We start from the raw sequence: 17,444 nt of genomic DNA on the forward strand, positions 1-17,444 counted from the left end.
GTAGGTGGCGTACTTAAAAAGGTAGGTTACATGCGTAATTCCTGTAGTTTTTGGACTTAACGTACAGCAGACGTATAATTGAAAACCCATGTTTTATAATACTTTCTGTATAAGTGTTCCATATATACGTACTTTCCATATGAAACAATATAGGTTGTCAGGATTTCACAAAAAATTGGACGTATGTAACATATAGCTGAGGAATGTAACATAAGAATATGCATGTGATATACGGAAAATTGTTAGATGTCGGACATCCTGCAATGGCATGATGTAACATCTAAGGGCAGTGCATATGTAGCATACGGATAACATATGCTTTGCACTGATTTCAGTAATAAGCAAGAGGATACTGTATATTTTTGCAATATACAGCTGTCCGGAAAACGGATTTTTCTCAGTGTATTTAAAATAAATCTAACTTATAAACAACATCATGTCACGAATAGTGGGCTCACAACATTGGCATCACGAGCTTGCTCCTGCCTGACGTATATTTATTTTTGATAATAAAGTACTGCCTCGACATAACACGTGAACCGTAAGCTATTCGACAATTCGATTTTGCAACAAAATGTCTTTATCGTGAAAGGATTCTTGCTGCTATTGTTAATGGAAGCAACATAAAAGGCGACCAATGCAAAATAATTTGCTTGTCTCTGGATCGCAGAAGAGACGTCCATGACATTGAAGTCTAATTATCAGAACGACTGAATTTATTGTTCTAACTGACCAGTCATATGGATATAGAGAGCTATGATAATAGAATTATGGTAATTATTTGAAAAGTAAAGAGTGTTATGAAGTAGACTATGTGAATCCAGTTGTTCTTATGGTGTGACAACACGAATTTTGAAATATGTGTGCTCACAAGCAGTAATTCTTATATTGTGAAGCATTACAGTAGTGCAGATATGATCATATCGAAAGATGAACTGTTACAGAAAATTTTGCTAACGTTAGGGAAATGGAAGACAAATGAAAATCAATTGAGTGAAGATTTATGTCATATGCTTCGTTTTGGATCGGAATCATTCCAAGAGGTAATGTTCAAGTGGAAAGTTCATCAATGGAGAAAACTGAAGAGGTTGATGAAATAGAATCTATGGAAACGAACCAAGTTCCGGAGATCGATTTTAACAGAAATGATTGGTTAGGGATCGTACAAGAAGAGGAATTTGAAAATCCAAATGATTGGCACTTGAGAGTGAAAGAAGAGGAACGCAAGAACCAAAAATACAGTAAATGTCAAGGAATGTCTAAAATGGTCAGTCGAAGTTACTGTGCTGTCTGTAGAATAACGGGAAAGAGAAAGCATTAATGTTCAGCAAGAAAAATAACAAGGAAGAAAGTATACCGTTCGAAAAAAAAACAAGTGAAGAAAATAAATGCCAGTAGTTAAGTGAGGGCAATGTGCGAAACAGATTATTCAAGGAGAACCAAAGGAAAAGGACGGACACTTTAAGTGATGATGCTGTCGCTTAAGTCGGGAAGGATAAGATGCTAATGCTTGTTCATCGAAAAAGGAAGTGATGGAACTTAAAGCCAGCGCATCATAATATTATGTATGTTCATTCAAGGGATCAAGCTTTATCAAGATGCCAAGTTTCGTCAAGGTCGGATGAGTTCGGTGTAAGATATTTTTTAATATGATTCAAAATTTGACTTCTCATAAATCTGACATTGGTAGAATTCATAACAATGTTCGACATACTTATACAGAACTTCTTCTGTACTTATACTTCTGTATAGATCAAGATCTACCAAGATACTAGGTTTGATTTCAGACGTATGACTTTGGTTTGTAACCTATGTTATGGAAGCTATGACTCAAAAGTTGGACTGGATACTTTGCACAATATAACATTGAACATGCTCATATAGCAGGGTAAGGCCGACCAATATCAATCTCTCTTCCAGGCACACTTCCAGGGAGCTTTGTTCAACGGTGTTGACACAACGCTCTTCAGAGCTAAGAAATGTTAAGTTGGTATTGCATATATATATATATATATATACCAAAATGGTGTCTAGGTGTAGCCATCTTAAATTTTGATTTTCACCTCTCGGACAAAATCTTCTGCAAAAGAGTCGGCCTGCTGTGCCAAGTTTGATCCAGGCTGGATTGGTATGGCTGAACTCTTACAATATAGTAGACGAAACAAAATACCCTTGAGGAGATCCATTCACTCTCACACTGATACACTGTGTATCCCTTAACCTTGACAATTAGTATTGATATATGTTATTTCCAGTGAATGATAAGATATATATATAAATTTTGGGGAAATTGGACACATTCTCTAACACAATTATTAAGCATTGTTTATGCTTTCATTTGGAAAATCCTATCATTCAGAAATAGGGTAATCTTTTCTTATTATTATTAATTTTAATAACAGGATACTGATAAAAAAAATAATACTTCTTTAAATTATCTAAAATTTGGTATTCTGGAAATAGATTTTATAAGATGAGGTTTAGTATATAAGTCTTGGCCTTTGATTTAATATGACACATTTCGTTATACCACATCATGTTTCGTCTGTGTCTATTCGCTGGGCTCTTAGTGTGCGCTTTTGGTAAGTTTGTCTTAAACAATTCTAGAAAGTATTTTAATTCTAAAATTTAATTTACCTTTTATTTAATCTCTCTAAGTAATGAAACAATATTATAAAACCAAACTTTCGGATATGCATTATTCATACAATGTTCCATTAACTTCGATTTCCCTCTTTCCAAGCTGTGTGAAGTGTGGAACATATATTACTTGAAACTAATATCTGACTGTGAAAGTTCATGGTGAAAGGAAAGGAAACTTTTGTTGCTGACTTTCTTCTCAAGCATAAATTGCTATGCTGTTCTAAGAAAAAGGCAATGCAAACTTTTTTTCGCCTTTTCATATTAAGAAATAGCGCGTAATTAAATTCTGTTACATTTTCCTAAGTACCATACATAAAACGACGGAATTCATTTGAAAGTTCGAACTAAAGCGTTGTAGAAAAAAGTTTGTAGGACATAAAATAAGAAAAACAATTAAATTCCTGAAATCTGAAAGTAACTATGAACAAATATGCTTTTAAGTTATTACATAAATAAAAATGCGTTGGTTAATGATAATAAGGCGTTAAATAAAAAAGAAAGCTAAAGACTGACATTTTCAAACATTTATTTGTAATTTTATTTTACATTTTTAAAGGTTCCTTGAATTTTTACTTGGGCATATAAAACATTTCCCAATTTATTTAATGCTTGTACCTAATTCTTCAGAGCATATCCCCCTTTTAGCCTTATTTTATTAAATAGGGTGGTTGTGCCAGTCTTCGACCACCCCCTAGTTGCCGACCACTTTTCACTTTAAAACCATATATTAGGTTTATTTTCCGATAAAAAAAAAGCATGCTTTCCCGTTATAATTGAATTGCAGCTTATTCTGAACCAATCACAAAGATACTGTCAAAATATATTGCACATGCATTCGGTAATAGTCAATCAAATGTATGCCTACGGAAGACGCACTGAGTTTTCGACAACTTTAATCTGTTGCAAATGGGAACGACAGCGCCCTGTTTTTCGTGCTTTTCCATAGTTTTATTTCACCAGGTAAGAAATGCACATATTATTCTGTTACATGGAACTGTAAAGCACATTTTAGTACTTAAATTTTAGTGATAACTGTAAGGTATGAAGAATAAATCAATAAAATGTAGTGGTCGGACAATGACTTATGAAATATTCTTTGTTAACTAGTGTTCGACCACAGGGTGGTCGAGCACTGAAAAATTGTAGAAATATCAATAACGACTAACTTTCGATTCATCTGCATGAAATTAGTACCTAGTTACCAATTCTGAAGTTATAATGGAATACGAAACATTTACTAGTGTTCGACCACTACTTTTCGTAATACATTTGTACTGGTCGAAGATTAGCTGTTTCTTTCTCAGTGTCCGACCATGCTCTGCGTTTATGCTTTCTCGCAGAATTTCTTGATTAAAACACTAATTCAGTGATCAATTTACATTTGTATAATCATCTGCTGAGTCTTACTGTTAATACATGAATATTCACCGAATGGCCGTGGCTCAGTGATAATGGTGAAGAGGCAATCCACTGAGGGTTCGAATCCCTCTCAAGAAGAAGGGTATTTTTAATTGTCCTCGATATTTCTGTGTTCGTGTCCCTGTCAGGATTGGATTACCTCCAATTGGCTCGAGGAGCATTCAGGCTTAATGTCTCGGCTGAGACGAACTTTGAAAGAAATAGTAAAGCGTTGGCGTAGCATTCGGAAGGTCCTCGGTTCGATCCCAGCGGTCGACCATCCTGATTTGAGTTCTTTCGAGTTTTTTCTCAGTCACACCAAGCAAATGCTGGGATGGTATCATCAAAATACGCCCTGGCCGTCTAACTTCCAACATCCTCTCCCCCAACCTAACCGTAGATGCCTAAAGGCCATAAAATAAATTCAAATTCAAGTAACTGAATATTCATGTAGTTTCCCAACATTTTCATGGAAAATTAACGGCACTGTTAGGGTATGACATTTAATTTGAATAATAAATTTATTATATTTGGTCTAATTCGTTTAATACTGAACCCTAAATTATTCTCGCTTCGTCGTGGAACGCATTCAAATATTGTTAGCGGAATAGCTACTATGAGCTTACGTCTGGAATACATTTGTTTTCCTTGCATGTCCTTAAGAAGTTTTGTTTCTTTCAGAGATAATGAGTGAGTAGGCCTAAGCTTAAACTGCCACCTTATTCAAACGAGGATCTACAAAAAGCTCTGGAGGCTTGTCGAAAAAAAAATCCTCGGGTAACGCTGATTGATAAATTTCATGGTCACAGTCCCAAAAAGCGAAAAAAAGATCCAGAACCATACCTAACACAGAACGAAGAAGAGGGATTAGCAAACTGGCTCCTTAATGTGAGCATAAGGGCTTTCTGCAGAAGAAATACGATCTTCTGAACAGTGTTAAAAAATTGTCGATTCAGAAAAACGCAAAACACCGTTCAAAGACAATCGAGCTGGTGAAACCTGGTACTACACTTACTTGAGGAGACACCCACAAATCGTGTCCCTAAACTTTGAACAAGGCGCGATACGCTGTAACCGAGGGAAACATTCGCTTGTGGTTTTAGGACCTTGAGAAATACTTGAAACAAACGGGACAATCTGATATTCTAAATGATTCTGAGCGAATATTTAATGCTGATGAATCCAGCTTTCAACTGTCACAAATCAGGAAAGGCGTTGGGGTCCAAAGCGTGGAAAAATATGTACGAGGTGAAGGGCAACGAGAAAGAAACATTAACACTGCTTTGCACTTTTTCCGCAACAGGAGAAATTGTATCCCCGATGGTCGTACATCTGTATGTAAGACATCTTCCAAAGGACGTCATCAGTGCAGTTTCTTCAGAGATTTTCATAGGCAGGTCAGGTCAGATAGCGGCTGGATGCGAAGTGAAACATTATGAATGGATAGCAAACGGCTTCCTAAAATGAGTGAATGATCCCTCTATTAGGAAACCAGTCCGTCTGCTAATCGACGGCCACAAGACTCACTTGGCAATGGAAGTCAGCGAATTTTGTTCCAGCCATGCTATAGTACTCTGCTGCCTTCGATCAAACAGCACACATATTCTTCAACCCTGCGACGTATCAGTGTTCAAATCGTTTTCGAGAGTTCTACGTGGAAACTGAGTAAAATGTTACACGCAGTGACGTATTTACGATTTTGTTTCGGGAGGGGCTTTGTTAACTTTCGAGAGGGTCTTTGCCTGAAAATGTGAAAATTCTGCAAGATATTTAATATACTTTACTATAGTAAGTAAGATTTCGGGGGGGCTTAAGCCCAGAAGCCCCTCAAATACGCCACTGGTTACACGTGTTATTTCTGCACCACTAATTAAAAGAGTGATATCCAAGGTAGCAACACAATTAGTAATTAAAAACGAATTTAGAAAATGGGGTATATACCCCTTCAACCCAGAGAAGACGAAGCATGTTTGGTGCTGCATTCCACAGAACCTTAAATGAATTTGGTGGTCTCTTTCTTGACAAAACTATCACAAAATTACTTAATCTCAGCGACTATTGTGCGAAACTGCGAAGTGATACTGAAAAACTAATTATGTAACATCTACAGATGCTATTAGTTTGGTAAAGATGCTTTAGCCTTCATACTGTAATTAAAAGCACATTAACCGAGTAGTGGTCGATGACTAAACGATAGGCGGTCGAACATTAACGAAAAATGGTCGAACACTAAAAGAAATCAGTTACTGGTGTTTCTCCGACTAATATTACATAAACGGTATAAGTTATCTCAGTTTTGGATAAAGTATAGATAAAATATAGTTTTAGGAACACACGTGAGCTACTTGCATCCTCCTAAGTTGTTCCATTGAGTGAAAAACGATTAAGAACGATAAGAAAATGAGTTAGGTGGTCGAGGACAGGCACATTTACCCTACTCACTTTTTATTTAGATATGTATAGAATGTCTAACTGCAAAAAAACCTTTATCTATTTTATTATTTGCTGTAACGATTCAAACCATGTAATCACTAATCGATCCTGATTAATGTCGTTTCAGCGACACCTAACTACAAGTTCTTTGGAAAGAAGAACTTCTTCCCACATGGAAGGATTGTAGGGGGCAGTCCTGTTGCATCTGGGGAATTTCCATTCCAGGTGAGTATCTCTGCAATAATTGATATTAAATTTGAATTGATTGAATTACTTTTAATGACGTAAATGGAAAGTTTTGCAATATTTGTTTCTTTACACATCTGACAAAATGTACCAAACAGTATGAATAGTGTTCTGATATACCATAACCAATATAACTAAATATTAAAAATAACTTTTCTTAGAAAATATCCATAGGAACGTATTGGACTATTTTAATCGACAAGCATATGATAATTTTCCAAATTAGTGAACACATAAATACACATATCCGCAATTCCAGCAAAAGTTTGCATAAAATGAATCTTGTGATTGTTCAATTGAAGCTGAAGGCTATAAAATGTATTATATTCAAAATATTCGTGAAAAATAAAGCAGCAAGATTGGGTTGAAACATATTTAGTCTATACTACATGTACATTAATTCTGATATCCATTTTACAATTTGTACTCATACTAATAAAAAAAACACAATACATATGTACAAACATGTAGCTGTAGAAAGATAGGAACGAGGCTTTGAATTAAGTAGAGCTTCGGAAATATTATTCTCAATACCAATACTAACTTTAAATGAAGAAGATCAAACAAACTCGTTTTCTTCAGTGCTTGGTATTCTGAATACTTTTTAAAGTCCATTTGAAGCGTAATTTCAAGAGGTATTGCAATTGAATATAGTTATTATTTCTTTTAAGAAAAAGAGCATACTTTCAATTATCTTTCGAACCAATATTTCAGTAGAAATATATAATCTCATAGATATTCATTCCTTTCTCTCAAAACATAGAGAAGGATTTTCAAAAGCTCTAGCATCACAAGTTTTATACCCTCAATGTGGAAGATTCTGTCAACAAATTTCGTGCATATACACATGATGTTAAGACCATGACCCGCCTTTTACCTCGGATATTGAATTCATGTTCCTTTTTACAGCTGCTCCTCTTTAAAGCGGTGTAGTTCTGTATTATCTTTTCGAAAAATCTTCTTACCTATCTCTGTGATAAACATCTAACTCTTAACAACTTTATAGGAAAGGGATTAAATCATATACAGCCACATTCTTTCTCTATTTGGGCGTTTACGTTCTTCGATGATATTTGCAGAAGCCTCGAACGAGGATTGAGAACTTAGCAATGAGATTAGAAACATGGGATGTAAGAAATCTTTATAGGACATGCGGGTTGAAATCCGTAACCAGTTAGTTAGAAAAATATAAAATGAATCTAGTGGGAGTTCATTAAGTTAGGTGGGGAGAAAAGGGAGGAGTAAAGTTAGGAAATTTTACGTTCTTAACGGGAAAAGAAATGGATTGGTAGCGTTCAGCGGTAGCGAATAGTAAAGTGTCAATCTGTGGTGCATAGCACTTATGGTTAGATCCCAGCTCCGCGGAGACACGTGGATAAACACCGTGTGTGAGATTTGCTCGGGATTCAACCATTTCCTCGAACTTCATTCTCTTCACCATTCTACTCATTTCTCATCATCATCATTAGCTTTATGCTAGCCGGCATACCTGTGGGACGTAAAACTGACAGATTTCATTTCATATAAAGAGGAAACATAAAAATAACGAACTAGGAACACGGTTTCTTGTTCACAAGCGAATAATTTCAGAATTTGAACGAGCGGTGTTTGTTAGTGATACACTTCCGTGATACTTACGAGGAAGGTCCATAAACCGTGAGAGTTGAATTTTGATGAAAATGAGTGACAAGATTCAGTTCGAGTTGCTAAGTAACGTAGTAATAGTCATTCGATGCGCAAATGCTTCGTTGAGCTGCTACACAGACGCCATCTTGAGAATTTTCATAATGAAAAAGCATTCTCTTGTGTATCATCAATTTTGTGCGCCAGTTCTAAAGGCCAAGCTTGCGAATGCATGGCAGAAATGCGGGTATGTCACAAGAGCAATATAGGTGGCTCATTTACAAATGCTATGGAGATAATATTGTGAGTAGGTAATAGTGTTTGTTGTCATGAAGATTGTGACGAAAGTGCATTTGTTAAGTGTTTGTACTGCTCTAAGATGCTGTGTGCTAACCACTTCGTTATAGATCTCCATCATCACAACTAAAGAGCAAAGGGTTAATAGGTTAATTTTTGCTTATGTGAAACACTGAACAATCCCTTTGGCATTTTCTGCTATTCAGTACTATTAAACGTGCGTTTCACCGTCCACCAGTCAATTCCATCGCGCTTCAAAATAGGTATAATTTGTTGCAGTGCTGCTATTACATTTTTCACTATAGGCATTTCAATTTTAATTAACAATTTCTCTCACTAGACTCAATTGGTATAGTGGCTATTGTACATCAAGTTATTACTACTGCATTAGTTGAAACCCTGCAACTGCTCGCAGACCGCATTTTATAATACAAATCTAACTCTCACAGTTTTATATGTTCCTGTGGGTGAGAAAGCTCTTAACTCTGAAGTGAAAGGAGAAATGTAAACTTTGTTTAGAAAAATGGATTCAGGAGTAAATTCCAGTGTTATCTGATACCCCACATGACCCCGTTGCTATTTAATATATTTGACCGCGATTCAATATGGCGTCTTTTAAGATGGCGATCATGTACTGGACGTACCCTCACATATAGATGTTCTATCCCAGTTTACAATGGTGAAGTCAGATCTACCAAAAGCCTTTTAATTTTTGTGCCAAGAGAGTATTCTTGGACTTTGCCTGCCGGATTTCATGATGGCGTCGCTGTAGCAGCTCAACGAAGCATTTGCGCCTCTAGTGATTATTACTACGTTGCTTAGCAACTCAAACTGAATCTTGTCACTAATTTTCATCGAAATTCGACTCTCACGGTTTATGGACCTTCCTCGTTAGTGATACTTTTAGGGATCGGTAGTGTGATATTTATTTTTAATGTAACTACTGGAACTTACTATTCTTCCGTCCAGGAATGCAGATATATATGAATGCTCTGAAGTGCAAGGTTCTATCATACTGGCAAAAAATATAATAATTACTAGAATTGGTTATTGCTATGATATACCCATTATCCCTAGTAGGAAAATAAACATAAAAAATCCAGAGATATGTTTCTAAAAGTTAATCACGAGTGATTTCAAACTGAATTGTACAGAAGTTTTCAGCAAGCTATAGAATAGAAGATACAAGCCAGACCGTTATAGAAAGTATTCAATATCGAGCACCATCTTTCAAAATTCCTGGCACCACATCTGCTTCAGCTGGAGCGTATAGGTACAATTATTTCATGCAAGACAATAAGGAACTTCTTTCCACAAAATTTTGCCTGGGGCCAATCAAAGTACAAGGGAATTGCACTTTGACACTAGTTACTAAAGAACTTATTCTGCATAAGACTAACACGTAATTGCGGTTTAATTTACTTTAGCTTTGACGAGAGAGGAGATTATTGTTAATTCCAGGGGTACCTCCAGGTTGTGTGCCTGGAAGGAATACTGCCGTTCAACAATATAATGCTTGTACCCTTCTTTTTTATTTAAAGAGCAGACATTATGAAGGAACAAGAAACAATATAAACGTGAAATGCAAATACTCTCTCTTTTATTCTTGAAGTCATTTGAATTACAACGTATTTTCACTTCATTTCTTAATTTGAATTTTGGAACGTGATAAGTTACAATCTATCTAGGGAATATATATACCATTTAAAATATTTTGTTTTCACGGCATAATAAAACAATAAGTTTCTCATAATGAACGATACACTACATGAAGGGGCATACAAATTGATTTATTATATAATATATGTGTCAAATACGGAAAATACTGTAATTTGAATGTTAACATCTTTAGCTGAAATTGGCAGTACACATGAACACACAATCATCGTCTATATAAAATGTCTATTTCCAGAACTGCACATCTTAAGGAAATTTATGAATCCGCCTCTGGTTAGTTTCAAATATACCAAACATATCAAATATATCAGTTTACGACTTAACTATGAATTATCCGTTATGGAAATTTCATTTTATATTCTCATTTATGATCTTATTCTTACAAAATGTACCATTATTTCAAGTTGAAGTAGTGTCGGATTTTGGTGCATAAGAAGATGTGAATAAAAATTTCAGAAAAAAAACTGTTCTCAAAGTGTTGTACGCTCAGATGCATCTATCAATCATCGGTCAATTATTATTTCGATAATAATTTTAAGGTATACAGTTTTTGAGGAAAGAATTAAACATTTTATACAAAGTGTGTAGAGAAATAAATTAATTACAAGGATATTTTTATTGAGTAAATTTTGCTTCAATAAAATTACTTGACAGGACTTTAGAGTATTCCATTTCAGCTATGAAATTATAACATGAGAAATGCTGATCAAAATACGAATTCCTACTTGGGACTTTATCTGCTAACCAAATCGGGAATGACAGACACAGTGATACTCAAGTTTGCTATTAGCCACAAGGTGGTATTAATATTCATAGTGAACAATTACTAACTATGATTTTCGTATTGTAGGCATCAGTCCAAGTTCTTGGCAGCCATATCTGTGGAGGAACCGTTATAAGTGAAAACTTCGTAATCACTGCTGGACATTGCTCAGAGTAAGTTAACTCACTTAAAAGTCTATAATTAATATTGAATGGGTAAATTAACAAGTGCTATTATATTAATCAATTAGTTAAGTCATAAGGTATAATATGCCAATGGGTAATATCATATGATATAAAAGGCACCTTTGAGTATACACCACACAATGCGATATTGAAGTGAATTGATTGTTACAGTTAGACCAAAATGGTTTTATTTCTATTGAAGTCGAAATCTTATTATTAATCATTATAAAATATTCTCAATAACAACTAAGTATTTATAAATAGTTACACAAGTAGTTCAAAGATCTGTCATTTATGACACATAAGTTGTGATAGGTGGCACTACATTCTTCTCCAGGCCGCGATGGCTCAGTGGTAGAGCGTTCATCTCTGCTGGATTTTAGTTTGGTTCGATTCCAGCTTATGACAAGCGAGTGAGTGAGTAGTGGCAAAACACCGCTCGCGTGGGTATCCTCGGGCTCCTTCCATTTCCTCCCACTTTCTTCACCATTTCATTCACTTCTCATCATCACTGTTTCCTTTATCTTAGCTGTAAAACCGAATGGTGTAAAACTTCCACACATTAATTTATTTATTTCTTCACCCCAACATAGTCTATCTCTTTCTCGTAGCACGTGCAGTTCTGCTCAATATGGCACAATACTTTATATTAAATGAGTTGGGGGTTTATATTTTTATTTCAATAATTATCTTTCATAGTCAACGTACTTTCAAGTATTTTCACTAAACATTAACATATTGGAAAATTAACATTAACATATAATTATTTGGGGAAGACCAACCAATTTCATGTATTTCATCATTCTCATAGTTATTATTACATTTCAATAATTATAATTCATACCCATATTCTAAATGAGCCTTGTTATGACTACTTTAGTTAATATATTTAGATCTTGTATCAAAATAATATAGTTCCTTCTTTTCCTTCTGTAAACTAAGAAATAACATAGATTTCAATCCTTTCCTAATTTACTTGACCTATCACATGTAATAAACCAATAACGTTTCTATTGCCTTTCCCTATCCTAATTACAGCTTATTCCCTCTCAAGATGAGCAAATATTACATTAAGTAGGTTCCTATTACTATGCCACATCACAATTAGAAAATCTATCATTTCACCTATTAAAAGTCCACTTTTAGAAAAGCTACAAATAATTTAAAGTATCCAATTATTTTTAACTCTACTGTATGTGACAGTTGTGCTAAAAATAACTACAGTGCATAAGGTAATCATAATCAACACTAGAATTGAAATTTATTTTACATTTATTTAACAGCTACAATAGGAGATATTATAACATCGTTGCTGGAATTACCAACCTGAACGAAGAAGATCAGTCTCGAAGTGTAGCTGAGATTACTGTTCACCCAGATTATGATACGCTATGGAGTGGTATTCCAATCAACGATATTGCCGTATTTAGGGTATGTTAAATATAGAATATTTACATTGGGCGAAAATTTTACGAAGTAACTCCAAAACATAATAGAAAACGTTCTGGGAGTAAATATACTTCAAGTACATTATTTTATGAAATTTAATTCAATTTATTATTACATTATACGTTCACTTCAGAGCAGATATATTAGAGTTGATTTTCCATATTACTAACGATCAATGGTAAACTTACGAAGGTCTAGCAAATTGGAAAATTCTAAGAAAATTTGAACATTAAAATATTATAGAAACAATATACTATAAACATATTCTCATATTTTTTACCTAAAGAAGTTACCTACGTTTATCGTTAAAAATATCTTATAGGTTAGCGAACCTTTTGATTTGAATGACAACCTTCAACCAGCTCAACTTCCTTCAGCTGGACAAGAGCTTGAACCAGGTAGTGAAGTTACCATCACTGGATGGGGAACAACAGAGGTAAAATATTTGTTTTTATATATGAAGATATAGATGTAGGCCTATACACTTATATATCTCCAAGTTAAATACGAATCTATGATATACCTTACTGTTTGTGCACAAAGCATATAGATTATTGGGAATATTTCTCTTGTCATAATTTAAGAATTCATTATATTAATTTACAAATTTAAATATGGTGAAAGGAAATTTGGACAGATCTCAAGAGTGTATTTGCAATTATGCCCCAAATATTGAAACGTGCAAATAATAAAAAAGAGGACTATGTAGCTCTTTAGTTTCTCCGCCAAACATTGGTATTTACGATAAAAGGATCTGCTTATTATTCATTAATACTATTCTTTAATTGATTTAAGGAATAAGATTTGTTACAATCTATTAATCATTTCTATCAATATTAGTAAAAGAATTTAAAGTGTCCAATCATATCCACTGATATTGCATTAATTTATTTTTCTTAAGACTATTAACTAATTGTATTTTCTCTTGCTGCAGGAGGGTGGTGATGTGTCTGATGATCTATTGCAAGTTCAAGTTCCCATTGTAAGTGCTGAAGAGTGTGATGATGCTTATGGCGGAGTTCCTGAAGGCCAGATCTGTGCTGGTGTTCCTGAAGGAGAAAAGGATTCATGTCAAGTAAGAAATTTAGTTATTTATTTCTAATGGTTTAGAATACACCAATGTTAAATTCCTAATTACGGGTATTGAAGTCCAACTGAATATAAATGACTCCAAAATTATAAATTGTCATATAAAAAAACAAATTTTATAGTGTTAACACTGATAAAGATCATTACTCGCTTTCCTTACGTGTTATCAAATTATGAGGTATTGTCATGCGGGAAAGTTAATTTGAACTTATTCAAGTAAAGAACTTGAGTGTCAGATATCTTGTTCGTTATTATGATAAATAATATTGGAAACATCAAAATGACAAAATTCTGATAGGATATTGAACTTTTTTCAGATAGATAAGACTAACACTAACACTAATAATAATAATAATAATAATAATAATAATAATAATAATAATAATAATAATAATAATAATAATAATAATAATAATATTTATAATAACAATCCATATTAGAAAATTGAGTGCGACTGTGTTTATGCTTTTGTAAACTCTTGACCAACCAACCAATGTACATCAAATTTTCAACATGAGGTTCGAACCGGAGATGTTTATTATCATTTGATTTTGTGCAATTTAGAGAACTGTAGGGGAATATAAATCAAAATGATCAAAAATGAGTGATATTAATGTCGAATCCATCTTTGTGGGTGACTGAGGTGAACAGTGACCTTTCCGATGTCGTTTAGATACATTTCAGCCCCGTAATTTCGGGGACGGGGATATATATATATATATATATATATATATATATATATATATATATATATATATACATAAAATGCATCGTAATTTAAATAATGTCGAGAGTGAAATATTGTCGAGGGGCATCTGATGCATGCTGTCCGAGCTTTCTGCAGCGGTAATAAGGGGAAGGATGCAGAGATGCAATTTATATATTGAAACATAATTTTACGAACGTTACGGTTGTACGAACATTGAAATCTAGCCCATCTTGCACAAAATTCGTAGAGATGTCTTAGCAATACTGAATTTCGTCGTTGCTCCACAATAATAGACCACTCCATTTTTCAACAGATTATCTTTATATCGTAAGATAGGCCTATATGTTATATTCCATCTGAATAATTCTCTTTTATTTTTTCAATTTTAATGGGGAACACATTTATGTCCTTTCTAAATCTAGTTGGATAGAAGAATTAGACATTTTCTTACTTCTGCTTAGTTACAAAACATTCTAGAAATATTTTTAAATAAAAAATGGGCAGTGAATAATATTTTCCATAAAGGCTTTCGTAGTAGATATAAGGCCATTTATCATTTAAGACCAGCAGTAGTAACAAATCTATTACTCTTTTGAAACTACTTATATAACAAGAGGATGATAGTGATTGCATTAGTCAGACTGAGTATAAATTGACGTGAGGTGTAATTTCAACGTTAATAACTTAATAATTTTATGTCTCTAAACAGGAACACATACTCACGAAGTTGTTAAACCTCACCCATGGTTTTCTTTTAAACCTAAATGAACATAATAATTTGTATAGAGATACAGATACAATTGTTACTTGTATAAACTATTTTGAGTTTGTAGTAACCAGGTAAGAAGTTTGAGAGTTGGAGATGCGACATTTCTACCTCTCTCTCTCTCACTTAGTATCTTTTTATATACCAAGCGAAAGAGATTCCGTGCGGGAGCTCATGCGTTTCGAATTCCATATTAATCAGTAGGTCTCGTCTCATATAGCCTCGCTGCTGAAAGTGACGTTAAACTCATAATCAGCACAAATCAACTGAACGAAGCGAAAGAGAGGAATAACGATTTTCTAGCTTAGAAGTTTGTTGTAGGATTTATTTCAAACTTAAAATAGTTTGTATGATAAACATTTATATCGATCTTTACACGTAACTTCCTGATTACATTTTGTAGAGATTATTACAATACCTTTTCTGTATAGCCTTCCCTTTAAACATTGTAAATAAGAACTACTCTATTAACTGGGAAATTAGTTTTAATGATTTTGTGTATTTGAATATAGTTTAACAATTACGGACGAATTCTCAAGAAATAATCATTTGTTGTAGTGAAACATATACTAAAGTACGCCAATTCTCTACTGCCTAAAATTAGCTTGTTTACTGTAGATTATATTCTATTACCTCACAATATTACAATATTATATTATTTACAGGGAGACAGTGGCGGTCCTCTTACTCAAGATGGTGTCCTTTATGGTGTTGTTTCCTGGGGCAATGGCTGTGCTGAACCAGGATATCCTGGAGTCTACACTGATGTCGCTTATTACTTGGACTTTGTCAATAGCGTTATTGGATAAATTATATCATGTAAATGTCAGTTTTATTATTTAAAATGTATACTAAAATTATAAAAATATAATAAATTATAAAATAATATATTTTATTTATACCTGTTTCTTAGTGCATACGTAATTAATATATTTTATAAAAGAACCGTCGTTACACCCTTCTACTATGAACCTTTCCACCACAGCTGATGCCACAACCTACTTATTTGGAAACTAAAGTTAGACGATAGACTTCCAATCTACTATCCCGTTCTCTTTTTCAAAAGATGCCTTGATCAAGTTTTACACAATTGCTTTTTCATAAAAATGAAAGTATTTGGAATATTTTGAACACATTCATATTTCTTCCATAAAGTATCAGAAAATAATGAGAGCTATTTTTTATTATATATCGAACGTATTCATCGCGTCGTTTTTAAATTAATAAATATAAGATATAAATAAGTCAATCAATATGAAAATAAATTTATTCTTTGCAAATATATAAAAGATTAAGAAAAGTAATAAATGATTAAATTAAAACTGGTGTTGCAATACATGTGAATTATGTTATGACAAAATTAAGGGAATAAACTTTTTATCGAAGATAGACAATTTCTATGAAAGATGAGTGTAAGGGAGCCGAATATTAAAACTACTAAAATCGTGGATGCATAAAGTCATAAAGTTTGGCGCCTTCCTAAATAGTAGGAAAAAAAAATTTAAAAAATATGAACATCAAAATATTTCAGTATATGAATAAGAAGTGACCGAACAACAACAACTACAAAAATAATTGTTTTAATATGAAATTTGAAACAAATCTGGTTGAGTTTGCGTGCTTCAGTCATGGACTATCTTGTCTCCTCTTCTAAGAGTCTGTACGCCTTATCGAAGAGACCTTTTAACACCAGCACTTTTACGTGCAACGTAATCGACCATTTTCCGTGCCTAAAAATTTCTTTCCTCCTTTCTTGTAGCGGGTGAGAGTGATTGAAATAAGGCAGAGAATAAGCTCTTTGCTGAAGCGTAATTCACACGACGACTGTGAGAGAGATTTTCTACTTCTCGCAAGAACAATACCTTGCACTATTGTTTCCAGGTTGAGTGGAGAAACGCAGTGCATTTGTGTGTTTTGCGACACTCGTATTCAAATTGTTATGAAGAAATACAATGCTTTCTTAATGAACTTCAAAACCTCCCAATTTAGTTGTATGTTTACGTAATTTTTTCTTCTCTAAATTGTTATGAAACGAATGAATATTATTGAACTAGGTTTAATACGCAACTTTTTCTTCTCTAGATTGTTTTGAAACCAACAAATATTATCGAAAAGGTTTTTTCTCTATTTAGATATTTTGCTGCAAGTTTCTAGCAGACCTTTCGT

The 17,444-nt window shown here is 33.7% G+C and overlaps 1 protein-coding gene across 1 annotated transcript; it reads left to right on the top strand.

The window, feature by feature from the left end:
* The first annotated feature begins 1,069 nt into the window (after positions 1–1,069).
* LOC145677615 (trypsin-1-like) lies at positions 1,070–16,087 on the top strand. The gene is made up of 7 exons (XM_081748082.1): positions 1,070–1,241; positions 6,602–6,699; positions 11,168–11,253; positions 12,549–12,696; positions 13,037–13,150; positions 13,649–13,789; positions 15,944–16,087. Exons 1-7 carry the CDS (start codon positions 1,070–1,072, stop codon positions 16,085–16,087), a joined length of 903 nt encoding a protein of 300 aa, XP_081604208.1.
* The last annotated feature ends 1,357 nt before the right edge of the window (positions 16,088–17,444 follow it).

Source organism: Thermobia domestica, chromosome 1, assembly GCF_964235325.1.
Source record: "Thermobia domestica chromosome 1, izTheDome1.hap1.1, whole genome shotgun sequence".
Taxonomy (NCBI): Eukaryota; Metazoa; Arthropoda; class Insecta; order Zygentoma; family Lepismatidae; genus Thermobia; species Thermobia domestica.

Coding starts and splice junctions, on each gene's coding strand:
- LOC145677615 (XM_081748082.1), top strand. CDS start 1,070: ATGGAGAAAACTGAAGAGGTTGATGAAATAGAATCTATGGAAACGAAC. Junction 1,242..6,601: donor ACGCAAGAACCAAAAATACA/GTAAATGTCAAG, acceptor ATGTCGTTTCAG/CGACACCTAACTACAAGTTC. Junction 12,697..13,036: donor ACGATATTGCCGTATTTAGG/GTATGTTAAATA, acceptor AATATCTTATAG/GTTAGCGAACCTTTTGATTT.